This window comes from Mus musculus, chromosome 18 (genome assembly GCF_000001635.26).
Source record: "Mus musculus strain C57BL/6J chromosome 18, GRCm38.p6 C57BL/6J".
NCBI classification, from domain to species: Eukaryota; Metazoa; Chordata; class Mammalia; order Rodentia; family Muridae; genus Mus; species Mus musculus.
Window position 1 is genome coordinate 65,628,816 of NC_000084.6, and position 27,216 is coordinate 65,656,031.

Here is a 27,216-nt window from a genome sequence, read left to right on the forward strand (position 1 = left end):
CACAACTAGTTTAGGACCCTCTGGAGTCTGTTCTGTTTTATTGCCGTGTAGTACTGCAGGCATATGGTTGTACCATAGTTCTGGGTTTTGTTTTGTTTTATTACAAAAGTGTTGGCTGGAGAGGTAGAAGAGCACTCTCTGCCCTTGGTAGGACTCTGGTTGGCTTCTCACCCGGGCGGCCTTCACAATTGTCTATAACTCCAGTTCCAGGGCATCTGATGCCCTCTTCTGACCTCTCTGGGTACTGCATGCATGTGTTGCTCATACACACATGCAGGCAGAACACATTCAAATTAAGTATTTTAAGAAGTGTGCTCATGGGCATCTGTACATGTGTCCATGCGTGTGTGTGTGCTTGTGTGTGTGTCATCAAGGAGTTGATGTCTGGTGTTTTCCTTTATTGCTCTCCACCTTACTGTTTAAAATATTCATAAACATTTATTTGTTTTATGTGTAGGAGTGCTTTGTGCACCCCATACGTGCCTGGTGCCCGTGCGGATGCTAGGGATTGACCCTGTGTCCTCTGCAAGAGCAACGAGTGCTCTTAACCTCTGGTCCACCTCTCCAGGCCCATCTACCTTAGATTTTGTTTTTGTTTGTTTTCATTTCTGAGTCAGGGTCTCCGTCCGTAGCCCTGCCTGTCCAGAAGACCATTATGAATTCACAGAGATGCACCTGCCTCTGCCTTCTGAATGTGAGGGTTAAAAATACGTGTCACCTGCCAGGCACCCCCAAGGTCTTTAGATTTGTGTTTCACGTTTGTGCCTGTGATCCATTTTGAACTTTTTGTAGGAGCCCGGCCAGGCTGCTCATTTTTTAGCCAGTGCATGGCCACTGTCTTTCCTTCTGGGAATGGTGTGCACCCTTGTCAGATTGTCACTGGCATATTTGTGGGGTGTCTACTGGTCTGTGTGTCTGTCCCTCTCTCCACACACCCAGCCTTGAAGCTCATGATATGTAGCATCCTCAGTAGAGTAGACAGTTCTTCCCCAGGGTTCCTGCCACCGTCCCACTCACTGGCCTCCCAGAAGAAGTAGGAATACCTACGAGGAAACCATGCCAGCCCCGCCTGTGATAGAAATTATGTTAAAGCTGTGCAGTGCTTTGAAGGGAGTTGTCTTAGTCAGGGTTTCTATTCCTGCACAAACATCATGACCAAGAAGCAAGTTGGGGAGGAAGGGGTTTATTCGGCTTACATTTCCATACTGCTGTTGATCACCAAAGGATGCAGAACTGGAACTCAAGCAGGTCAGAAAGCAGGAGCTGACGCAGAGGCCATGGAGGGATGTTCTTTACTGGCTTGCTTCCCCTGGCTTGCTCAGCCTGCTCTCTTATAGAATCAAGACTACCAGTCCAGAGATGGCACCACCCACAAGGGGCCTTTCCCCCTTGATCACTAATTGAGAAAATGCCTTACAGTTGGATCTCATGGAGGCATTTCCTCAACTGAAGCTCCTTTTTCTGTGATAACTCCAGCTGTGTCAAGTTGACACAAAACTAGCCAGTACAGGAGTGTTGGCATCTGTATGTGCTGAGTCCTAGTCCCCAGACACAGCCTGGCCCACATACTCAGATCTCTAGTTGGCTTCTGTTTTCCAGCATGCATGGTCTGTTTATGTTTTGATAGATTTTGGTTGCTTGATTGTGGTATGGGGGATGAAACACGGAGCTCACAATATGCTAGCCTGAATCCCCACCTGAAATTTATTATTTTAAAACAATTAGAATTTTGCTGTGCGTTAAGTCCATTGATAGTATATAGAGAAATCAGCGTTGTTATTTATTGTGTATCCTGCGATTCTCTTGAGCTTACTGGTTTCAGAGTTTGGGGGTTCAGCTACTGATTTCCCAGGTATGGGAATAGCCACACTCTAGGGAGTTGTGCCTGGTCAGGCTGCATGACTCTTTGGCTGTACTGTGAATGCTGCTTTGCTGAGGCCCTCCTGCATCTGCATTCATGTAGGCTTATTGTCCCCTTGTCCTCATCTGGGATAAGAGCTTTGTAGAGTGAGCTGAGAAGTGTTTCTTCTTCCCCTGTGCTCCCTATGAGAATGAGTAGGATTGGAGTTAGTGTCTCGTTAACTGCTATGGTTGGTGCTCCAGAGAAGCCGTCTGGGCTTGGGCACTTTCCATGCTCATTGGAATTGGGCTGGTGAAGGGAGGGGCTCATTTTTTGGTCCCCCTGCTTCTCTCTTGGCTATATCTGGACAGGGTCTTTGGGGCTCATACAGTTTCAGGAGGTGGGATTTGGCATGGGCTGGTGGCCACTGTATTTCTGAGGGCCTGGTACCGGGCTAAGTCTCTGCCCTGCCCCTGTTGCAGCTTTCCTGTTCTTTGTCCACCAAAGAGCAGGCTTTGGGGTAGGGGTGGGGTTGTCTGCCTTCATGTCTGCATCTCTGGCTTCCTCAGCTCCAATCTAAAAGCCAACGCGGCAGCCTGTCCTGGACTTTGCCTCTGGTCTCTGGCCATGCTGCCTTCTTTTTGTCCTTTCTGAGCTTGGATGTTTTTAGTCCTAGCACCTTGGTGTCCATCTGACCCTGTGGAAGGGCAGGGAAGGATACCTGGGCTCCAGTTTTCTGCAAGAGGAAGTTGCTCTCCACTTTGCTTGGCTTTGTTGTTGGCTTAAGACAAGATGTTGCTCTGGGGTCCAGGCTGGCTTTGAACTTAGGACCCTGTGCTGGAATTCACACCTGTACTCTAACTTGTTTTTATTTTTATTTAATTTTTTAAAGATTTATATATATGAATACACTGTTGCTGCATTCAGACACAGCAAAAGAGAGCACCGGATCACCTTACAGATGGCTGTGAGCTACCACGTGGTTGCTGGGAATTGAACTCAGGACCTCTAGAAGAGCAGCCAGTGTTCTTAAGCCATCTGTCCAGCCCCTACCTTTTTTTTTTTTTTTCTTTTCTTTTTTCTTTTTTTGAGACAGAGTCCCTCTATTGTCCCTCTATTGTGTAGCTCTGGCTAGCCTGGAACTTGCTATGTAGAAGAGATTGGCCTCAAACTCACAGGGACTGTGCGCTTGCTTAGTGCTGGCATTAAAAGTGCTTCAGGCTCTTAGTCCTATCTTCGAGGTGAGATCTGCTCCACAGGAGCTGCTGTGGGTGAGGTTAGGTTCCTGTTGGAGCTCTTTTTTAAAATCAATTGTTTTTTGATTAGCACACAAAGAAATAAATTCCCTGTGGCTTTCTGTGGACATCTTTCTGTTGAGTTTTCATGTGCCCCATCCTTGTTCTCCTTCCTGCCCCACTTCCTCCTGGCAGATACTTCCTTCTTCCACATTGTGCATGTAGTAAGGATTTCTCTTTGACAGGCCATGCTCTACCCAGTGTCAGTTTCTTTCCCCTCAGCCCCTTCTTCCAGAGAGGTGGTTTCTTTTCCCTCTCATGGCTGGTGATTGGCCCTCGGCCATCTCCTATAGCTCAGCCTGGCTCCCTCATTTTCATTCTCTCAGTGCTGGGGATGGGACCAGAGCCTCCTTCCTGTTAGTTAGACAGTCTCCCTTCCAGGGTGCCGCACAAGCGCCCCTTTTACCTTTCCTCCTCCTCTTCTTCCTCCTCTTCTTCCTCTTCCTCTCCCTCCCCCCCCCCCCCCCCCCCGCAGCCCCCTCATATTTTCAGAACAGACCTTTGTTTCCCTGTGCTTCTCTGAGCCTAGCAAGTCTTTCTTCCTGAGAATTTTGTTGTGGCTGGGTTGGCCACGGCTCCCTCCACACTCCCACGTATCGCATTCAGCCTTCAGAGACTGTGCCCTTGACATTTGCTGAGCCTGTCTCTGCCGGTCTCTTGTCCTTCCCATGTTTTATGAATGACCTGTAGGAAACCTCCAGTTACCCCAGAGCAGCAGAACACCTCTTTTTCAGGAGCTGGCGCCATGCTCAGCCATGCCTGGTAGTCTCTGTGGAAAGAGCTGGCTTGCTGTAGAGGACGTACGCAGACCTTCTTGCCTCCCACTGCTCATACCTGTGTCTGAGTCACGGGGTTTTGTCATGTGTGGCGGGTGATGTGGTCCAGGGTTCCCAGCATATATGCTTGGGTGGGTTCTGCAGCCTAGGGAAAGGATCCGCTCTTCCTTGCAGCATGGGATGGAGCAGCGTAATGAAAACAGAGCTGTGGGCAGGTGACACACATTCACACATGCACTCAAATGCACACTCAAGATGCACGCTTGTGCTTACACACACTGTCAGGCACACCCTTGCAGTCCACAGCACTCACAAACACAGGCTGCAGTTTGGGGCTCCCCTTTCACACCTGCTTCGGGTGCCTCAAGCAAGGCAGTGAGTGCATAGAGAGGCCAGGGAAGCAACCGTGCCGGAGAAGTGTGCAGGAACTGATGTCTGCAGGTATACAAGTTGATGCCGAGATGCACCGGAATGCCATGCTTCACCTCCTGGTAAAGCATGATGACATTTAGCCAAATGCAGGCTGCTTGGTCTGCCAGCCCAGTCCCAGTTTTGGGAAGGTGGAGTCCAGCAAGAGGACTCTGGGGCTGACTGACCAGTCCAGCCATATCATTGAGTGAGCCCCAAGTCCCAGGGAAAGCCCCTGTCTTAGACAGAAGCTGGGGAAGGGGTTAGGAAGATGCCTCGTGTCAACCTGAGCCTGTCCCAAATGCACATGTGTGTGCGTTTAGGTTTAAATAAGTTCTTAGTTGGAAAGCATGCTTTCATAGGTCTCACACTACTGTAAAATCAGACTGTAACAGGCTCTGGGACACTTTCTTATTTTGCAATTGGAAAAACAAATGTCCAGCTAGTGGCACAGCTGGGCAGTGGCCTTCTTTGCCTGCTCATTGCTTCTCCTTCATTTTGTTGCTTTCCTGGGGTGTAAGACTTGACGGTTGGGAACTCGAGGAACTCAGAGTGCAGCCTTGGGCTTGTTTTGGCATTGGCCTCAGAAATGCAACAGAAGATATGGAAGGCATGTCTGCTTGCTCCTCACTTAGAGGCTGATTCCTCATTTCAGTCTCAAGAACTTTGTGGGCAGCTAAAGTAGTCTTTTTAATAGTTAAAATTATCTTATGTGTATGATGTCTATGGAGCACATGCGTGCTTGCTGTCCACAGAGGTCAGAGCATAGCATCCCTGGAACTGGGATTATTAATGGCTGTAACTCAGCATGGGTGCTGGATCTTCTACAAGAGCAGCTGGGGCCTGTTTAAACTGTTGAGTCACCTCTCCAGTCCCTCTAAGCAATTAACAAATATATTTTTAATTTTTTGGAGCTGGTGAAATGGCTCAGCAATAAGTGTACCTGCTACACCAAGCTTGAGGACCTGAGTTCAATCCCTGGAGCCTGCATACAGGAAGGAGAGAAACAAACCTGCAAATTGTTCTCAGATCTCCACATGGATGCTGGGATGCTGTGACACATGTGTGCTCATATTTTTAACTCTGTGCATGTGTGTGCTTTTTTGCGTGTGTGTGTGTGTGTGTGTGTGTGTGTGTGTGTGTGTGTGTTCGAGTATGTGCAGGCAGGTGTAGCAGGCCAGAGCCCCTGGAGCTGGAGGTATAGTCAGTTCTGAGCTGCCCAATATATGTGATGGGATCTGGTCCTCAGAATGAGCAGTGCGCACTTTTAACTACTGAGCCATCTCAAGTCTCCTTTCTGGCCTCTAAATCTGGCATGCTGTATATTAAATTCTTTTGAGCTGTCTCTGTCCCATTTGCATTTCTAGATAAACTGAAGTCCTAGAGCATCGTTCCCCTGTCATCAGAAGATGACGTTTCCTTGCTTGCCTCTGCTCTTCCTTTCCTCCCCGCCCCCCAGCCCCGTGTTGCAGAGTCAGCCCAAGGCTAAGGCGCACTAGGCAGGTGCATCACTGCCAAGTTGTACCCACAACCTTTGGGCTTTACTATTTTAGACAGACTCTGCTCTTACCCAGGCTGATCTTGAACTGGTGATTCTCTTGCTCATATGCAGGGGTTACAGATGTGGGCCACTGGCTTTCAGATGAAGGCTTTTTTTTTTTTTTTTTTTTTTTTTTTTTTTTTTTTTGGCACTGCTCTCCTAAGTGCTAATTCTGTCTTGCCCCAGTTTACATGGTAGTGTTGCAGCCTCTCAGGGAACCTGTATTCTCTCGAAGTAATCTTCTAAGTGTGTGTGTCTGTCTGTGGATTACCTCATTTAGCCAGTTCTAGCTAGGAGTCTCGCTTGTGGCAAGTGATTTGGGAACAACTGCTCATTAGCTCTGGGAAAAGAGGTATACATACAATCAGTGTGTGTGGTGCGTGCTTTGGGTCATCCCCTTTTAAATGAGATCTGGAAATAAAGTGCTCTCTCTCTGAGCTAACTGTGAAAATGCAACCCAGGAAAGAAACTGCTCTGCTTGACCAGGAGACCATTTCTCACTGTAGACGCAGTGTGTGGAACTGTAGTAAAGGGCAGCGGTAATTGACTTTGCATTTGTCCCCCACCCCCCACCCCCAGCTTCAGTGTCCTGGCTTCTGCATCCTCTGTGTTGCAGGCCTGAGTTTACCTGGGAGGGGGTGCTCTGGGCCGAGGTCTCTAGACTTTTTCACCCTTCCTCTGTTACTCTTCCCTGGCTGTATTGCTCCCTAAAAGAACAAATTGAAACACAGAAGTGTTTTCCTTGTTGCTCAGGTAATTCCTCACGTATGCAAAGCGGGTGCTGAGCCTCACAGTCCAACCTCTTAAGGGACATCAGGCCTCGCCCCTCGTCCATCCTGTGCTCAATTTCAGGCTCCTGGCCCCGCTGGCCCACCAGGCTCAGGGGGACTGTGACCTTTCAGCCAGCTTTCTAGTGCCGCTTTCTGTTGACAAGTAACATTAGGTTTTTTTTTGTTTTGTTTTGTTTTGTTTTTGTTTTTTTTTTTTTTTTTTTAATTCCCTGAGCAAATGAGGCCACTCCCAGAGAAGAAACGAGTTGCTTTGCCCAAGCATCACAAACAGTGCGTGTTCTGAGGACAGTAAGCTTAATTTTCAGAGACATAAATCCACATATGTATTTCTTCTGATTTCTTCTCTTGCAGGCCACGCACTGCTGAGCTAAACTGCTGGTTCTCCTACTGAGTTGACGAGCAGCCTCAGTCTGTGCCAATTAAGGGGAAATTTCTTTGACTTTAAACCAAAAGGAAGGGAAAGTCAGATTCGGTTAAACCACAAAGAAGCCACATGCTCTCCTGTGCTCAGTGTGTCCCCTAAGCCCAGAGAACATGCATTTTGCCCTGTATTCAAAGCATCCCAGAAGGGCTAGTGGAATCAATTGCTCTCCCCTTTGGTGCTGTGGAAGCCCACTTCCACTCTCTGCCACAAGGACAGTTATGCAACCTGAGGCTGAGTAGTTAAGTATACAGTGTCCTAAGTTCAGAAACATGGGTAGAATGCAGACATCGAGGGGAGTGCTTCCGAATGGAATGGAGGCGAGGCACGCAACAGTGACCAAGAGAGGAACGCAGGAGTAGGTGTGGGGTCTGCACACTGGTGTGTGTGTGCCCCTGTATACACTCTAGGTAAGATCCCTGTGCCTCCACTGGGATCAGTGTCCACACCCTCCCAGCCTAAGAGCTGCAGGACTCACGTGCTTGGCTTGAGGCTGGACTCCTTCCTTCTGGCTCTGATATGGGTGGGGAGCCTCAGCTGCTGGCTGTGCATAGTTGGGAGAGAGGGGAGTTGTGGTAATGGTGACCCCAGTGATGTCAATAGAACAAGTTGTGTATTTTATATGTATTGTAACGAGCAACTGTTTGTTATTAAATCGTGACGGATGATAATGTAAGTGTTTGGCTTTAATGGAACACATGGCCCTTGCTCTTTGAGACTTTCTTTTCTTTTGTCTTTGTACTATTATAAAAGTAGTATAATCACATTGCTTTAGATAGGGGAGAAGCCATGGGGGAAGAGAGACTGATTTCTCATCTTCACACAAACGGGTCATCTTTGGCATTCTGTTTTACTATTTAAGCTTTTCAACTTAATGTTTTGTGCTTGTTCAGCTCCTGTGACCCCATTCCGCTCTTTCCACCATTACCAGAGCCTGGCGGACTCCTGCTGTTTGCACTTTGTAGCACTTAGGGCACGTTTCTTAACGTCATTAAGCCTTATCTCCTTTTCTGTAAAATGGAAGTATTACTGACTTCATAGATTATGAGAAATAAATGATACGATGTATTAATATTTAAATCTATATAAAGTTCCTAATGTATTTAAAGAACTTAATTCACTGCTTGGCTCATGGTGAAATGCAGCCAGTCCATGTCTATATGTATATTTATATCTACGTACATACGTAAGATGTGCATTCAGCTATGGGTGTGTGCATATGTGTATGTGTAGACATATATGTATAATGGTTTTTGACTTCTTTTAGAAATGAAAGCATGAGTTTTATTTCCAAGTAAGTGCGCCTCCTGGGATGCCCGTGGGAGTGCGGACGCCTGGGATAATGGCTTGGGATGGAAGGAAGCTAGAAGACCCGCAGTCAGCGAAGCAAGTGACTGCGATGCCTGCCTCCCGGTAGCAGGCTCATATCCAGTGCTGCTGTCCACTGGTTTTCCTTGTTGTGGCAAGTGCTAACCTTTGAAGAATGTGTTCCCAGGAGTGGCATCTGTTAACGACACTAACCTCATCAATGCTGCCTGTACTGCTCTTACTTTGTGATTATAATAAACATTTTATGGGATAAAACTTGTATTTTAGTCCTTTCAGGAGAAAAGCCAAGAAATAACTTTCAAGTGAGTTTTGTTTAATTCTTAATAGAAGTCACTTCAAAGCCTAAACTTAAATTTTTGGGCTTCATTCAAAATAACCATGAAGAATTAAAAGATTTTTTTTTTTTTTTTAAAGATTTATTTATTGATTATATGTAAGTACACTGTAGCTGTCTTCAGACACTCCAGAAGAGGGAGTCAGATCTTGTTGGGGATGGTTGTGAGCCACCATGTGGTTGCTGGGATTTGAACTCTGGACCTTCGGAAGAGCAGTCGGGTGCTCTTACCCACTGAGCCATCTCGCCAGCCCCCTAAAAGATATTTTTTAAATTGCTGTCAGTCTGAAGGTATTTTTAATTGACCTTAGTGCAAACGGTCCATCTCAGAATGCAAGCAGCGTTTGCTTTGGAACAGATGTCTGAGGAGTGTGTGCATTTCATTCTCTTGAACGTGCTTCCAGTATGGTAGTCAGTTTATACTGACTAAATATTTTTATTTATGTTTTAAATATGTTTAAAATAGGCTATTTAGTTTTTTTTTGATAATTCGTGAAGTATTTTTCCTTGAAGGTGATTTCAATCTTTATTTTAATACAGTCAGATTTTAAGCTTTGTAAAATTTCTTATGCTTTGCAAACTTCAGTTTAATGTCCAAATTTATGTATTTGGGCTTGGATGCTTCGATTTCAATTATAAATCATATTATCACCAGTTTATCCATTTAAAGGCCAACTTAGATATAAGAAGAAAATCAGCTCCTAAGCCATTCTTTTTGTGTTCCTGGATTTAAGATTTAAATAATTGAAGTGACTGGGGAAGAAGAAAAAAAATTGGATTAACTGGGGTTAATTTCTTTTTTCCTGAGGCAAGTTCTGGATTGTGGGAATTGCAGCTCCTGTTGGGCCTGTGAGCTCGGTAGCGTGCGATAGAGTACCTGTGAGCACAGTTTACATGAAGACCTTGCTTAACCCTTTGCTCTGGGACAAAAATGCAAAAGAGACAGAACTGGAAACATTAAAGCCGTGTTTTCTTTATCTCACACTTTGGCAGGAGCCTGCCTCCGTAGTAATTCTTATTTTTGTTTTACAGGATGACAGTAACATGTAACCTTCAGGTTTGCTCTTCCCTCGGGCATTAGAGTCCTTTCTAGCAGTGTTTAGGATGAGCCTCTAACTAACTGTACTGCTTAACTAAGGTGATTTGCATACCAGCCGTGCCTAGCAGGACCAATCGTGTCTCCCCCTTTGGTTTATTTAGAAGACTTGCACTGTCTGCCAGATGCTGCTTCCTAACCAGTGCAGCTATGCGTCACACCAGAGAATCCATCAGCACAAATCTCCCTACACCTGCCCCGAGTGCGGGGCCATCTGCAGGTCGGTGCACTTCCAGAACCACATCACCAAGAACTGCCTGCACTACACGCGGAGAGTTGGTTTTCGGTCAGTATGTCCTTCACTGATAACTGCGCTGCGGTTTTGACGGGCCTGTGCACATGCGTAATAATTCTCAGGGTTACCTGGCGATAACTACAGCTCACAGATCCTCTAGGAATCATTGGTAGTTGAGTTGATCCATTTGAATCCTTTAATGCCCCGTTGGCCTTGCCAGTCCGTACAGATGAGGATAAGGGGCAAGGTAGATGCATGCTTGGAGCTCGGGCATGACCAGCAAACAGCCTTTGCATCCTTTGTCCTCACGTAGCCTCTGCAGGAGTACTGTGTGTTTCTGTATCTCTTACTGTTTCTTTCCTAACAAATACAGGCATGATGGATTGTGGTAACCACACAGAAGGGCCCGGTGAATAACCTTTTCTGATATCCATCTTTGGAGTTTCCCCTTGAAACTCCCCTCGTGCCTCCTCCCTCACAGTTCCAGCCTCTTCGTCTTTACACTGACCCTGGAGATTCCCAGATGTGTGTTTTTGACATCTGCTGACTTTCATGTTACTTTAGCCAGTGTCAGGTGATGTTCTACTTTGCTCTCAGACTTTGTTTCTTAAATACAATCCCATCCCACTTACCTTGATCTCATGAAAATCCCTCAAGGGACGGTCTTGGGTGACATAATGTCTTTGTTCCAGCAGAGGTGTCACGGTGGCACAGGCTTATCTTACTGTTTGGTTAGACTGTTAATGTGCAATGGTTTTTGCTCAGTCCTAATTCTGTCGCCCATTTTATAAAGACTGGCGTGGTTTGATGGCGTGATTTTAGTTTGGTTTATGTTTGGAGATCACCAATTCCTGAGTGGCTCTGCCCAGTTTTCTTTCTTTCCCATCCTCTTCCTCTTAAGATTTATTTCTTTTGGTTTCATGGGTGTAGGTGCTTTGCCTGCATGTATGTTCACCATATGTGTGTATTGCCTGATGAGGTCAGAAGAGGAGCTCAGATCCCTTGAACCTACAGATGGTTGTGAGCTGCCATTTGGGTGCCCGTGCTCTTTAACTGCTGAGCCATCTCTCCAGCCCCTCTCTGCTTAGTTTTCTAACCATCTTTAATCTTACGCCTCCACATTTGTGGTGCACAAATGCTTTATGGATTGAGATCTAACCTAGACTGAGAGGAAACCTTTAGTGTAGAAAACAAGAAGCCAGGTTTTTTTTTTCCCCCCTTTGTGCTAGATTTGCTTGTTAGAACTTGTGAGAAATTCCTCTGCCCTCTGTGGTACCCAGTAGCTGGGGGGAATGACCTGCCTCCGACCCCCTGGGATGTGGCAGTTGAACAGGATGCTCCACAGACCCACACAGCGCTCCTTTGGTTTTTACCACATGCTTGGGAATTGTGAGCGGATTCCGCACACAGCCATGGAAGCAGCTGCGGCTCGTGCACTCGCCGCTGGTCTCTGCCACCAGTGCTGTTTGTTCCCAGATTTCCGCAGTACAACAAAGGCTAAATCGGAATGAATAGAGGACAGCCTTCTGTGCTCTGAGTTATTCCTGGCATCTTTCCTAAAACAGAGATCTCACATGTAGACTGATAGCTGCACCTGACTGTGGAAAGTGTTCTGTCCTTCGTTTGTCCCAGGCTGATTTAAGTTGGGTGCTTTCAATTTTACATTTCAAAATTTGACATTTTTATTAACTCTAGATTTCCCCCACTGGACTGGAAGGTATTCAAACTAGGAAAACAAGTTAGAGGGTTTGTGTATTTGCTCTTGATGCAGTGTCCTACTATGAACCCCTGGCTGATTTGGAACTAGCTAAGTAGACTAGGCTGGCCTCATGCCCGCATCTAACTCTCCAGAGCTGGATTATCAGTAAGTGTCCCGGGGCCCACCTGCCATGTTTGTTTGTTGGGGAGTTTAGTTCATGTTGATTCCTCCTACCCTCCTTCTCTCTGTCTCTCTGTCTCTGTGTTTCTCTCTGTCTGTCTGTCTGTCTGACTCTTCCTTTGTTTCTGAGATCCTTTCTCTGTAGCCCTGGCTGTCCTAGACCTCAGTCCATAGACTTCCAGCCTTGAACTCAGACATCCTCTTGCTTCTTCCTTCTGAGTGCTTGGTTTAAAGGCCTGTGCCGCTACTGCCTGGCTTATGTTGACTTCTTCAGAAAAAAAAGAAAAAAATATATATATAAATAAAAGCTTAAAACATTTCCCTGCCCTTCCCTGCCACCCCACCCCACCTTTGTTGATGAAGGGTCTTATATTGTAGCTCAAGCTGCCTTGAAATAGTTTAGCCTGGGACTAAAACCCAGTGCTACCATGCCCAGTCCTCCTCCTGTTTTAAGTAATGAGGTGGTTGCTGTTTCTTGACTGGGCGTGGCAGCTGTGGTCCTGCCTTGTTTCCCGCCCCGCCTCCTTGTCTTTGTATGTTCTTTTTAGAGATTTCCTGTAGGCTCCCAGCCCTGCCTCTGTTCCTACTGAGGGAGGAGCTTATTTCTTTGGTCCTATTGTGTCTGTCTCTTAAGTACTGACCAGCCATGTCTGGATTCTGCTTAACGTGTAGTAAATGTCAGCTACAAATAAAAGTCAAGTATTCTTCTGAATTTTCCTGTCTCCTGATACATACAGTTAGGAAGAGATTATTATAGGGTTGTATATTGGTTTTTTTTAATGTTGTTCCAACTTTTTTTTTATTTTTTAAAGATTTATTTTATGTATATGAGTACACTGTCACTGTCTTCAGTCACACCAGAAGAGGGCATCAGATCCCATTACAGATGGTTGTGAGCCACCATGAGAATGCTGGGATTTGAACTCAGGACCTTTGGAAGAACAGTACTCTTAACCACTGAGCCATCTCTCCAGCCCCCAGGGTTGTATATTGTAAACATTTTTTTTTAAATCAAAAAATAGTAGGAGAGCTAGGTATGGTGGCACATGCCTGCCATCCCAGAACTTGTGAAGCCGATGCTTTGGTGGCATTGTGATACGTAAGGGGTATCTGAAATCCTCACTTGTAGGCCTCTGGTGCCCTGGACCTAGCCTGCCCTTTCTCTTCCCTCTGTTTCCCTTGGCCTCGTGGTTCCTTTTAGACCGGCCGAGTCCTTGCCACTTCTGCGCCAACTCAGAGCCATATTTTACTCTGCTTCTGCCCAGGAAGCTTTCTCCTGTGCCAAGTGGCTCTGAGTGTCAGCGCACATTTCCTGGCTCCTTTTTGTCTTGGTCTTTTGCTTTCAATGCAACCTAGTCCTATGTTTGATGGGAAGATACGTGTGCCTGTGATAAGGTCGACCCTGGGCAGCGTTCGGGTGGCACTGGACAGTTGTAAACATCACCCCAGCCTCAGATTCTAGCCTCTCTGTCTGTGGTCGCACACTCCTGGATGTGCCTGATTTCATCTGTGGGTCTCCTCACCAAGGCCAAGAATTGAGTTCTTGTAGTAAGTACCCTGACCCCTGTAGTCGCTAGCTTCTAGGGGAAGGTGGGACTAAGCTGCTCTGTTCAGTTCTTATTTTACAAACAAGTATCTGCAGACAGGAGCATGCACCTGTTGGGGACACTCTGTAAGGTGACCCAGAAGGAGTTCAGTATGCTGGGTTGGCTTCTGTGTTGAGAGCAGTGCTCCTGATAAGACAGTGGGGCTTCCTGTTATTCTCTTGTTCTCAGTGTTTTAGTGAATTCTTGCACATTGTGCCCTAAGACAGTGAAACTGCCTGGCGGTAGTGGTGCATGCCTTTAATTCCAGCACATGGGAGGCGGAGGCAGGTGGATCTCCGAGTTTAAGGGCAGCTTTCCCTACACAGAGAAACCCTGTCTCAAAACCAACCAACCAACCACCCACCCACCCAACCAACCAACCATCTAACCACCCACCCACCCACCCAACCAACCAACCAACCATCTAACCACCCACCCAACCAACCAACCAACCATCTAACCACCCACCCACCCAACCAACCAAACAAACAAGCAAACAAGAAAACTCCAAAATCCAAAAACAATGAAACTGAGACTACCCTGCAATTTTCTAAAAATGCCTGCAAAGCCTTCTGTGCTCTTTGCTGTAGGACACGCCCTCTGTGTAGCTTTACAGGAGATACCTCCATGGGTCCATGTGCCTCTAAGCCCGGAAGGGTAGAAGTGTCTGGCATGGTGTCCCAGAGGGCATGCCCTGTCAGCAGATTTCTTTCTTAGGTGACTTGCATATACGTGACTAGGAACATGTTTGTCCAGTCACACGAGAGGCATGTTCTCTCAGATGGTTCCCAAGAGCTGGGGTAAACATTCTTAAGTTTCCATACGTGAAGCAAGAAGAGTCCAGGATCAAATGGAGGTGTTACCAGTATTGCTGAGAGTCCGTGTTTAGAGATGAGTGGGTTGAGGGGTGGGGTGGGTAGAGACGAGAGGGTTGGGTGGGTAGGTATCATGGTTTCAAGCTTTGTTTTGTGGGGATAGATTTTAGCAGAGAGTGAGCTGATTCTCATACTCAGAGACGCAGAAGCTTGCACGCAGCCTGTTCTTTCCGAGATGCTCACTCTTCAGAAGATGGAATTTAAAGACCAAATATGACGAACACAGTCAGATTGGTTTTCCTGCAGACAAAACCTAGGGGCTGACTTTCACCACCCTTTGGGTCACCATGCAGTGCAGGTAGAAGATACATTGACCACACCAGTGTGTGCCAGGAGACTGTGGGTCATACCCTTTTCGTGTACCCCTCTTTGTCCCTCTGTTGAGGGTATGTAGGTACAGATTTGAAGGCCTCCGTCATTGGAAAGGTCTTTTGTATGGCACTAAGACAGGTGGTAACGGCAGGCTCTACAGTCAGTCCAGTACATGATGTCCTTCCCTAATCCAGGATCCCCACGATCTTACTGTGTCCCCTGTCCTGATCTGGCCCTCGTGGTCCATTAGCCTCACTACACACACACACACACACACACACACACACACACACACACACACTTCTTCAAAATGTTAAAGATGCTCCAAACATTGACCATTTGTACTGTGGTCCATTAGCCTCACTACATACACACACACACACACACACACACACACACACACACACACACACACACACACACTTCTTCAAAATGTTAAAGATGCTCCAAACATTGACCATTTGTACTTCGTGATCTACACTCTTAAACACACAGAACTGTCTTTACTATGTTGCAAGCAGAAAAAGGCAAAGTACTTTCCAAAAGCCAGGAGAAACCTCTGCGGGCTGTGAGATATGTTCATGTCACCCTGTTGACACAGTGACGTTCACTCTCGGCGTTCGGTGGTCTGTGCTAATGACAGTGTTGTTTCTCTAACAGATGTGTACATTGCAATGTTGTGTACTCTGATGTGGCTGCACTGAAGTCTCACATTCAAGGCTCTCACTGTGAAGTCTTCTACAAGTGCCCTATCTGTCCAATGGCGTTTAAGTCTGCCCCAAGCACACATTCCCACGCCTACACGCAGCATCCTGGCGTCAAGATAGGAGAACCAAAGTAAGTCACCCCATGGCTGAGTTTACTCCGCTGCTCTAGTGCTCATTTAGAGGAGGTTGTCATTGTAGCAAATACAATTTAAAACCTGGACATTTGTCGGCTATGTTAATTGTGATGTGTGAAGTTCTGCTCGTGGCTCAGCAAGTCACCCTACCTTTTCCAGGGAAAGTCGGTATCCGCTCAGCAAAGGAACACGTGCCCAGTTTTATTCTTTGCTTTAGTGTTTAGTTTTTTTTTTTTAAAGATTTATTTATTTACTATATCTAAGTACACTGTAGCTGTCTTCAGACATACCAGAAGAGGGAGTGAGATCTCATTACGAATGGTTGTAAGCCACCATGTGGTTGCTGGGAATTGAACTCAGGACCTTCGGAAGAGCAGTCAGTGCTCTTAACCTCTGAGCTATCTCTCTCCAGCCCCCACCCATTTTATTCTTAAGATGATTTTTTTAGCAAGTAAGTTTTAGGAAAAAATTAAAATATAAAAACAGAAATCCCAAACTGTGTCATGTTCCATATTTCTGTGGTCTGTTTATGGTAGCATATGCCTTTCCCAGCAACATTCAAAAGGCCAAGTCAGCCGGAGACACTAGTAACTGAATTTAACTTTATAGCTAGGGCAGGTCATTGATTAGTGGAAGTAAATTTGATTTTACTTAATGTTTTTGCTTTAGGGCTGTTGAACAGACAGGTCTACCTGCCTGTCTGCTGCAAGGGCCAGTCAGTGGAGGGCAAAGGAGGAGGAGGAGTGGGCACAGGGGCAGGCCTGTGTTCCACCATCTGCCAGTTGGGTAGCCTGGGACGTTTATCTGTGTCAACCTCTCCTATAAGTGCCAGGTCAGCTGTGCCCTGTGGTCTGAGAGATTCGAAGGAGGCGGAGTGGTTGAAGTTTGTAGCCCGAGGTACCTGTGTGGGCTGTGCAGGAACTCCATGCGCAATGGCTCACTCCCTCATTGTGCGAGGAACGTGCGCACACACGGTGTGCTTGGTGGTGGTCGTTTTATTTCTGGGCTCATTATGGCTGTGTGAAGTGTGCTAACTGGGAGGTTATATTAGCTGTGCCAGTATTTTGGTGCAATTTTGTGTGTAACTTCATTATTGAAGATCCACAAGGGAAAGAGATGTAGATAATGCAATATAATACCCGTACTTCTTTATAACACACACACACACACACACACACACACACACACACACACACACACACACACACACATATATATAATGTCCAGGTTTTGTTTTGTTCTGTAGGTTTGGGGGAAATATGATTAGATATATACAAATGACTGTTTAGTAAAAACACTGTTAAAATCTATTTATTCAAATAGGTCTTTCTCCTGATGTTTTGTGTATTGATCTTTAAAGGAGGCAAATGACAAATTAGGGGACTCACATTGGAAGGGGCATCCTCTTCCAGGGACAGGGATTGCTGGAATTAGTGAACGTGTCTCCAGTGTTTACTCTGAGAAAACTTGTGCAAACTAACACACCCTTTTCTTCACGATGAATATAGCTACTGGTTCTTCATTCAAATAAATCAAATATTCTATCTGGACAGTAGTTATAAACTGGAAACAGAGGATAGTAGCTTAAGATAAGTTAAAGCAATATTGCTCAAGTTTGAGCACAGCAGGTCTAGAATTTTTATAGTTTTACTTTAAGGGAGGTTTTTACAGAAAGCAGTATTCCCCTGCCCTTTATTCACAATTTAAATTTTTATAATTTCTGTTAACCAAGATCAGCTACGGACCAAAATTATTAAGTGCAAAGTTCTAGAAGTAAGCTATTTGTAGGTTCTAAATTATACCTTGTTCTAGATCACAGGGTCCCTTCCTGCCTTGCTTCATCACAACATGAACACCCTTTGTCCAGCATGTCTATGCTCTGTATGCCACCTGCCTGGCAGCCTTAGTAGGCAGCTTGGCGAGGGTGGTGCCATCGCTGCCCAAGAGAAGCAGCAGACCACTTCCTTTAAGGAAAGAAGCTACAGTCCTAGGCCTTGGAAGAGAACTCCATATGCTAAAGTCTGTGATTAGAGCAAACGAGCAAAGGTTCTCCCCAGAAACAGTGGACGAGGAAGGTGAAGTCAGTGCTAATTAATTACCTGTCACCCCAGCGAGGAGACGTGACGGGTAAGAGTGTGTGCTGCCGAGATGGAGAAGCTGTCTGAGGACGCGTACAGCGTCTCTGTGGTTCTGATCGCTTTGGGGTATTAGAACAGATTCCCCCTACTGCATAGGAAAATATTACCTTGATTTTCTTTTTCTTGTCCCCCTGTTGGGGACAGGATTGATCTGCCTGGCTCAGGTTAACCTCCAGCTCTCTGTCCTCCTACCTCAGACCCCGCAGTACTAGATTATAGGCGTGGGACCCCACTCTGAGCCAGCTTCCTTTTTATATAGTCTTTAATTTGTTTTGTTTTGTTTTACTTCAGGTTTCTTTAATAAGCAAACACCTAAACACAGGCATAAGCTGCTGTTTTTCAAATTGCAAAATAAAAATGGCGTACTGGTGAAATGAGAGGCAGAAGGCCCAGCCCAGTGCAGCTGTGTGTCAGCAGCCTTAGCTTGTGTTCGTCCTGTCCTTGGTCCTCCGCTCTTGGCTGAGGCCAGCCCTGCCCTCAGCTGCCTCTCCAGTGAGTACTGCTTATTGCCCTCCTTGCTACTTTGCCCATCCAAGCTAATGTAAAACTACTTATCCTGTGGCTGTTTGGGGTCACTTGGAATTAGCTAACAACAAGCCAGCGGCCTTGGAATCAGAGCATCTTCAGGGGCTGACTCTTGAAGCAGTGCTTGGATGGCTGTGGTTATGCAACCGACTCAGAGTTACCCAAGTGACTTCTTCAGTTTCTCACCACTCAGTATCCATTTCTGTACTGAGGATGCAGATGTGTGAGCATAGACCAGAAGTCCTGCAGTTTCAGCACCTCAACTTGCAAAATACCGTGTCCCAGATACACCATAAGCGCTTTGTTTCTTATTTTCTAGGATGTGGGTGCGCATATTTCCCCTGCTATCTAAAAGGGCACTTTGAAACCTCTTTAATGATTGCTGGATAATTTATGTTATTTTGAACATGCATGCATCAGGCTGAAATGATAGTTCCTAAGTTGAGAGCTGTATGAGGGACAGAATTGGAGCAAGCTCCTGAGAAATAAAGCCTACAGTGTTGCTCTATCAGCGTGGTCGGGGGACCCCCTAGGTCTCTGGGAAAAGACCTTGGCATTGGGGTTAATTAATTAATACTTCAAACAAATGACCTCACGACTCTGACCCAGATGAAGGTAGTGTCTTTCAGCTGGCCAGGGTTATGAGAACCAGTTCCATTGTAGAGAGCATTGCTTCCTGCCTGCTGGGATTTAATCAGTAGCTCCCATTAGCAGTTCCAGGGCTCCAAACCCCCTGTTTGTTTTTGTTTCCCACACATGTCCAGCAGGGTCTGGAGAGCTGGGGCTGCAGCACACTTTGGTAACCCCCTCACCCCGCCCCCAGTGGTCTGGCTGCTTAGGTGCTCATGTCACACACAGGGTTTAGAAGTGTTTTTCCAGTCCTTCCCAGTGCTGAATTACCCTCTCCCCAACATACACACAGCACCGTGGACCCCAGGTCTCACCAGCTTGCTGATCTCTGCCTTTGCATGAAGATGTTCTCCCTCCCACCCCCAGTTTGGAAAACCTCCCCCTTTCTCTTGCCACAGACTGTTTCCCCCCTCCCCCCAGGCTTTCCCACTGTCATCAGGCAGTTTGCTCCGTGTTCATGATTTGTCCCTTCAAACGGTAGTGTGAGTGTGTGGTCCTCTTGTTATTTGCTGAGTCTAGCAGCAGCAGCAGTCCCTGCTGCTTCGAATGGTTCTTACTCCACAGAAATGGTGGCAGTACTGAGAACTGGGTACTGAGACCGTTCTGGGAACCCTTCCTCCAGAATCCCTGGGTTTGCACGACCTGGTCCATTCGGCATGCTCACATCTCAGTCTGCCTTTCATCCTTGGGAGACACGGGACGTCACAGCCTGGTACTCATATGTTCTTCCCTTTCTGGAAGCACACTCATAAAAGCCATCACACACAGCCCCTATTCAGGATGTCTGTGCTGATCACCATGCCAGCTGGTTCCGAGCGTGGGTTCCGAGCTTGCCAGCTGCCCAGACCGTGTCCAGGCTCCTGACCAGGGTGTGCCTTTTGGGTTTATGGCCTTGTCTCTGCCCTTCCTCCAGAACACCTGCCCACCCCCCATGTTCTAGAGGAAGCAGCTTTCATTCTTGGGTGGCCTCCTCGTCTGACCCTGCTTTCTCAGAGTCAGCCGAGGCTCTCATCACAGAACCAGGCCACACAACTTCTCAGTGGGTCACAGTGGGCACTCGGCCAGTGACCACCTCCCCTGATAGTGATCCTGTCACCTTTTCTGAGCTTGATTGGCTTCTGCCATATTTCTGCAAGAGGTTCAGGGCTGTCTCTTCTCCTCTGTGCGCTTTTTGAGTTGAGATCTCGCTGTGTTGCCAGGGTAGCCTGGAACTCAGCTCTTTCTGCCCTTGCTGGGATTGTAGAAGCTCCCCACCGCTCCTGGCTCATTAGTGGTTCATGGGGAGGCTCTTTGATGATATACCAACAACTCAGTCATCCGCTTCCTCAGAAAGATGCTAAGTAACCCTGCCATGCGATTTTGTATCTTCCCCCCAAGAAGAAAATGAGAGCCATGCCTGTTGTGATTTTTTTTTTAAAGATTTATTTTTAAGTGTGTGTGTGTGTGTTTGTATGTGTGTGTGTTCACACATATGTGTGCAGGAAGCCAGAGATTTCCTGGAGCTGGAGCTATAGGCAGTTGTGAGCAACTTGACATGGGGCCCTACTGGGACCGAACTTGGACTCCTCTGCAAGTGCATACTTGTACCCATGCTGAGCCATAGCTACATCCCAAGGCTTTCTTTTTTCAAATGCTTGCATCTTAACTATAGGGAATCCGTAAAATAAACATAAGCAGAGTAGTAGAGCAAGCACATATTATATATATATATATATATATATATATATATATATATATATACATACATACATATATATAATCATCCCTAGAGACAATGGTAATTCTATGCTTTCTAATTCTTTACCATTTGAGAAATGTGATCATGGGACTAGAGAGATGGCCTCTACAGTTAAGAACACTTCCTGCTCTTCCAGAGGACCTGAGTTCAGCACTCATGTCTAGGTCTTCCATTGGCATGTAATTCTAGCTGTCAGGGATCCAACACCTTCTTCTGACCTCCAAGGACACCCACATATATGTGTCATATGCTTGCATGTGACACACACATAAAATATAACAAATCAGTAGTAAGAAGGAATGTATACATATGATTAATTATCATATCATAATTATCGTATCATAATTAATTATCATATCATAATTAATATACTGCCTTGTTTCAATTTCCCTGAAATCTTCATAAGCACTTTTTTTCAAAAATATTCTCAATGTGATGGTTTGTTTCATTGGACACTGAGGCTCTTCACATTAAGCAGTTCCAAACAGTAAGGGGATAGCATCCTTGGACACATGACGCTGTAATGGTGAAGTATCACAGGGGACCAGCACTGGGCTGCATGGGGAAAGCCTGGCAGGAATGAGTTGGACTTTTCTTGTCCATCTGTAGTGAAGGTGAAAAGTGCTGCTTTGGTAAGACCTTAGAAAAAACACATGGTCTTCTGGTTTCATTTCACAGTCCTCTGTGAGAAAGGAGAGTTAAAACTGTAGCCGTAAAAGAAATTATTTATATTACCACCATCACCATTGTCATCATTAATATAGAGTCTTTCTATTTAGCCCTGACCAGGGTGATATTTGCTACATACTGGGCTGGCCTTGAACTCATAGCAACTCTTCCTGCATCATCTTTCAAGTGTTGGGAGTATAGGCATCCACCAGCATGCTGGCCTGAATTACAGGTCTGTGACAGCATTGTCCAGTAGAGTTTGAAGCTGTGCAAGGAGCTCTCATGAGAACACACTGGAGAAATCCAGACGGGCTCGTGGTCCTCCCTTCTCTGACTTTGCTCACACTTGACACTCCCAGTGCCCCAACCCCACCCCCAGCTGTTCTCTTTAGCCAGTAGTTCCCCTTCATTTCTCAGTTTCTCCTAGACTCTTCATGCCTGTTCCACAGTCTTTCAAAGGAGCCAGGTTTCATAGGCCCTCCTTAAGGACCAGGATGACCTGGGACAGTAAGGAAGGGGTGTGTGCCCCAGCTGCACACAGGGGGAGTGTTGCACACACTCCAGTCCCACTGAACACCCGCACTGGAGCTTTGAGCTTCAGGAAAGATCTAATTGGGTAGAAGAGATTTGCTTAGAAGGTTCTAAGCTGGTAAATATTAAGTTAAGGAGGTGGATCGAGATGATGCATTGGGTATGGAAATGGTGTCTACTGTGTGGGTACCATAAACCATTTTTAAGAAGCATTGAGATTTCCTGTGGGATGTGTGTGTATGTGTGTGTGTGTGTTTATCTCTGTGATTGTGCATTGGCATACATATTTCTGCGTTAAAATTGGTATAGAAAGAAGGATATTCAAGTGAAAAATGGCTAATTTTAAATGTAAACTCAGAACAGGCTATGCAAGTATTAGAGTTTGGGTGTCTTTAGTTCTTTAATCAAATTATTTTTCTAGTTAGAGTACCATCATTGAGCTGTATTGCTTTGTTTGACCTCACCTAAAGAAACAAAAATCACTCCACATTCTTTCTTGGGTTAGGATGCACTGTTCAGTTGAATTGTCCTTTTCAATCTTTATTTTTCAAAGAGAGGAAGGAGGGAGGAGGGTGGAGAGAGAGACAGAGACACAGAGAGAAAGAGGTAGAGAGAGAGACAGAGACACAGAGAGAAAGAGGTAGAGAGAGATTGATGGTTTGATTTTGATGTTTCTTGCTGTGTGTTACAGTACCGGAAGGCTTTGTACAAACATGCCCATCGCAGCATGGTTAAGCTTTCTGAACAAATGTTGCTGAGTGTGTCTTAGAGCCGAAGACTTACCTGCTGTGATTGAGCAATGTCGATTGTCTTGAAAAGCTTGCCTCACAGCTAAAATGTTCTCGTGTGTCTCCTGTCAATGACTTCTACCCCCGAGTTCCTTAGATGCTAAGTAGTGGCTTTGACGTGAGCCGAGGCTGACTGACTGTATCTCGCTGCGCTTCTTCTGTTCTAGAATAATCTATAAGTGTTCCATGTGCGACACTGTGTTCACTCTGCAAACCTTGCTGTATCGCCACTTTGACCAGCACACTGACAACCAGAAGGTGTCTGTTTTCAAGTGTCCAGACTGTTCTCTTTTATATGCCCAGAAGCAACTTATGATGGACCATATCAAGGTGTGTGTGCGCGTCTCTCCTCCCGTCTAAGTGAACCGCAGATTCATGCATGGTTGTAGGCCCTGGCCGAGCTGCAGATTTCTTAGAGCATGCTGCTACATTGAGGGGAAGAGATGGATGCTGGCCCATTGCCACATGCTGTCTTCATGTTCTGTTGGCTTTGGGGTGCTGTGTATCCAGGAGTCTCGCTCTGTCTCCCCAAGACTGCTGAAAAGGAACAGGTGTGCATGCTCTGGTTTAAAAGAATAATAAAGTTATTAGGGCTCTCTGTATGTACATGAAACTGATGACTGTGAAGTTTTCTCTAAAATATGAGGTTTATTTTTGTTTAATTATGTCTGTTTGGGTATGTGCATGGGGTTCAAATGCCCTTAGAGACAGAGGTCAGACTCTCCTGGAGCTGGAACAGGCTGTCATAATCTGTGGCGTGGGCACTGGGAAATGAACCCGGGTCTTCTGCAAGTTCAATATGTGCCCTTAACTGCTGAACTATCTCTTTAGCTTTTGTAGTTGTCTGTTCTGAGAATTCTGTCATACGGGATGAAGAAATAGGAGTTTTGATGAGTTATATTAATTTATATAAATATTGATACATTCAGAAAAATTGGTTCCCCCCTTTGAAATTATATAAGCATTTAACTTTTTTGTATTTGATACCCTTTAGTTTTTCGTTTTTGTTTTTTATTTTTTTCTCCCTATGAAAAGAGCATATAATTCAGGTATGATGGCAGATATTTAAGTTGGAGGCAGAGGCAGGAGGATCTCTGAGTTGAAGGCCAGCCTGGTTTACATGGCAAGTTCTAGGTTAGCCAGGGCTGCATAGTTATACCTCATCTCATCCCTTTTTAATTCATATTCTGTGTATGAGTTTTTGCCTGTGTGATGTATGTGCACTGTAGCCTGGTACCTTCTGAGGTCAGAAGAGGGCATCTGTTCCCCTGTAAATGGATTCTCTTGCAGAGAATAATAAGTGTTCTTAGCCACTGAGTTAGTTGATGGTAAACATTTAGGGTCGACTGGGTATTGAACCTGCTGTAGTATTTGGTATTCATTTGGATTCTCTTATTTCCACAACTCAAGAGGCACCAAGCTCCTCTGTCAGCCTCAAAGGCTCATTTGTAATTACAGGTTGCTTGCTTTTCTTGAGATAGGGCCTTACGATGACAGGCTAGGTTGCCTACTATGGAAACCATGGTGGCCTTGATTTTCCGGAAATCTTCCTGCTCCTGCCTCCTAGTGGCTAGTGCTGCTGCCAGAGAGCTGTGACTTCTTACTTTTCCCTGTGAAGGGGATGCAGGCGGGCTCGCTGGAGGTTGCCTCTCGCAAGACTGCTGAGTGTTGGTTTCTGGAACTTAATCTTGGCACCAGCAAGTAGTTAGTGTCCGGGATGTGGGTCTCCTTGTTGTAGTGAACATGGATGAATGAGATGGAGGACGGAGGATCTGACCCTGAGCCGCAGGACTGGATTAAGTTTTAGTCACCTGAACCTACCGGCCTGTGTGATAAGAAGGCAATGGGACTGGTTTTATTTTAAATAAATCCTATTGTCCTTAAACTCCTGTTATTATGCTTGGTAGGTAAGAATAAATACTTTTTTTTTTTTGGTTTTCCGAGACAGGGTTTCTCTGTATAGTCCTGGCTGTCCTGGAACTCACTCTGCAGACCAGGCTGGCCTCGAACTCAGAAATCCACCTGCCTCTGCCTCCCCGGTGCTGGGATTAAAGGCATATGCCACCATGCCCAGCTTAAATACAATTTTTTTAGAGGCATGTTTATGTTTAAAGTGATGCATCTCTTGTTTCAAATTTAGCTTGTCTAATACCTGTAATGCCCCTATCATATAGTCATGAAGCAGAACTGGAATGGGGGTGTGTTAGGGAGGTGGTCTTGCTCTCTTTCTCTCTTTCCCTCCCTCCCTCCCTCCCTCCCTCCCTCCCTCCCTCCCTCCTGTTCTCACATTCATTAATTCTGTCTGTCTCTCTGACTCTCAATCTCTCTGTCTGTCTCTCTCTCCCCTCTTGCTCTCTTCTGTTCTCTTTCACATTCATTCATCCACTCATTCTCTCTCTCTGTGTGTGTGTGTGTGTGTGTGTGTGTGTGTGTGTGTGTGTGTGTGTGTGTGTGAGGTGGCCCATTCTTACTTGATTCACATTATGTCTCTGCTCTCCCCAGAATCCATGTTTATTTACTTTGTAGGTCCTTACACAACATACTGACATTCACATTTAGGCGAGTTAGCTGTTACAAGAGCTAAGGGAAAATCAGTTCTGAAAGAATTAAGTCGTATTACTATTTTTTTTTTTAGATGGTTCTAAGGATTGCATGTGCTAGGCACATTTGCATTCCTTTCATTAAAAAGACAGCCGGCTTTCGCCTTGCTTTTACTTGAGTGTGAACACCTGCATTTAGCACGGGCTCCAGTGCTCTGCCTTGTCTTGGCAGAACCCTCACTTCTTTTCCATGATTTCTGTCCCCAAGGTTACTTTGTGTCCCTGCCCCCTCTTCCATTTTCATAGAAGCTTATGGAAAGTTTAAGGATTGAGGCTCTGTCACGTGCATTTTAAATATTAAGAAACATTAAAAATGCGGGTTGAAGAGAGAGTGTAGTTATTAAAATGGACACATGTCAACCTTGCACGCACACATTCATGTACACAAGCATGCATGCATGCATGATTGCACACACATACACACAAGTGTAAGCAGACAAGCTGTATACTGAGGCACAAACTAGGTACCTTCTGTGCACATAGAAGTCTGGCATGTACATGGAAAATAAGTAGGTGTGACTGTAAGGAAATTGTCCACCCTGCTTCCCCCTGATGGGACATTGCTCTCAACTCCATGGGTGGGCCTGTCGCCTCTTGCGTCCTTTCCTAGTGAGAATACCATACAACTCACCTTTCTTCCTGGGCAGGATGGTGGGAAGAAGGCCACTAATGCTGGTGTTGTTTAGAAAGCATCCCAGGGGAGGGGAGGTACAGAATGATGTCATCCTTGACAACTGGAAGAGGGGGCAACCAAGCCTTCCATAGAGCTAGTCTCTGTGACCGTGGGAACCCTGGTGTCAGAGGTCCTGAACAGATAAGCTATGTCTCAAGGCACAGGCTTGCTGCCTTTAGTGCAGAGCCAACAAAAATTTCAGTGAGCCAGTCTTTAAAATCAACTGTATTGGTAGGATCTGGTGGTACAGGCCCAAACCTCAGCTACTGGAGTCATAAGTTCACAGCTTGCCTGAGCAAGCCAGCCTCAGCAACCTGATGAGACTGTCTCAAAATAAAAGGTGGGGAGGAAGCCACATATGTCCTATGGAATGCTTGCCAGGAATGCGCTCAGCCCCATACTCAAGGCATAGAATGGGAGGAGCCAAAAAGGGTCTCATTTTACTGACTTTATCCCACCCACATTCAGAATCCTATAGGTTCAGGATAGCTGTTTGTTGGCTAGTGTATTAGTGATAATAAACAACTACTCGATTTTAAAAGAGTTTTTGAGTACCTACTGGGTACATTCAGAGAGACTGTTCACTTCTAGTAAAGGGGAGTTGGGAGGTGAGAATTACCCCCAAGCCCTGATGGTACTTGTACCCAAAGTTTCCAAAAATATGCAAAGCAGCATGTCTTGCTGGATCATGGGCCTTGATACTTCTGCACATGAGCCTACTTAAACAGTCTGCAAGTGGGCAATGGTCTCCCACAGGGAGGGGAGAGCCAGTATGTTTCAGGACGGGGGCCTGTCTTCAGAGAGTGTTTAATGGGGCTGATGGGTAAGCCTTAGAGAAGTATGTGCAACTATGGTCAGTATGATGGCTCAGTGTTAAGGCTCCCGCTGACCTGAGTTTGATCTCCAGGGCCATCCTGAGCGGTGGAATGAGACACTTGACTCCCGTTAGACACCTGGCCTCACATGCACATGCACACACACAAGCACAGCACACACACACAACATAGGTAAAGGTTAAAAATGGAACTAAAACACATAGAAGAGCAGTCATGAAAGTTAGGTATTTAGGTATTATTATGCTTCTTTATAGGGCTAGTGAGATCACTCTCTGGATAATGGTACCTGCTGCCATCCTAATGGCCTGGGTCTCGTTCCCAGGACCTACATGGCACAAGGAGGGAACCGACTCCTGCAAGTTACCGTCTGAACTCCACACAAGTTAAAACAGTTAATGTTTCTTTATCTGGCTCCCTCCCTCCCCCTCCCCCCCCACTTTATTTTTGAGACGGAGTCTCACTATATCACCCTAGCCTGCATAGAACTTGCTACATGGACTAGACTGGCCTCAAATTTACAGCCATCTGCC

The 27,216-nt window shown here is 45.9% G+C and overlaps 1 protein-coding gene and 1 pseudogene across 4 annotated transcripts in view; both read left to right on the forward strand.

Annotated features, from left to right (window-relative positions):
* Positions 1–27,216, forward strand: part of Zfp532 (zinc finger protein 532) — a 109,214-nt gene that overhangs the window by 48,586 nt on the left and 33,412 nt on the right. For 3 of the 4 annotated variants that reach the window (NM_001361053.1, NM_001361051.1, NM_001361052.1), the window contains 3 exons: positions 9,935–10,116; positions 15,378–15,554; positions 22,745–22,907. The exons of the other annotated variant lie outside the window; for it this stretch is intronic. In NM_001361053.1, coding sequence (NP_001347982.1) covers positions 9,935–10,116; positions 15,378–15,554; positions 22,745–22,907 — 522 coding nt within the window. The remainder of the gene's footprint in view (positions 1–9,934; positions 10,117–15,377; positions 15,555–22,744; positions 22,908–27,216) is intronic. 4 annotated transcript variants of the gene reach the window in all.
* Gm18281 (predicted gene, 18281) lies at positions 9,938–15,531 on the forward strand (annotated as a pseudogene).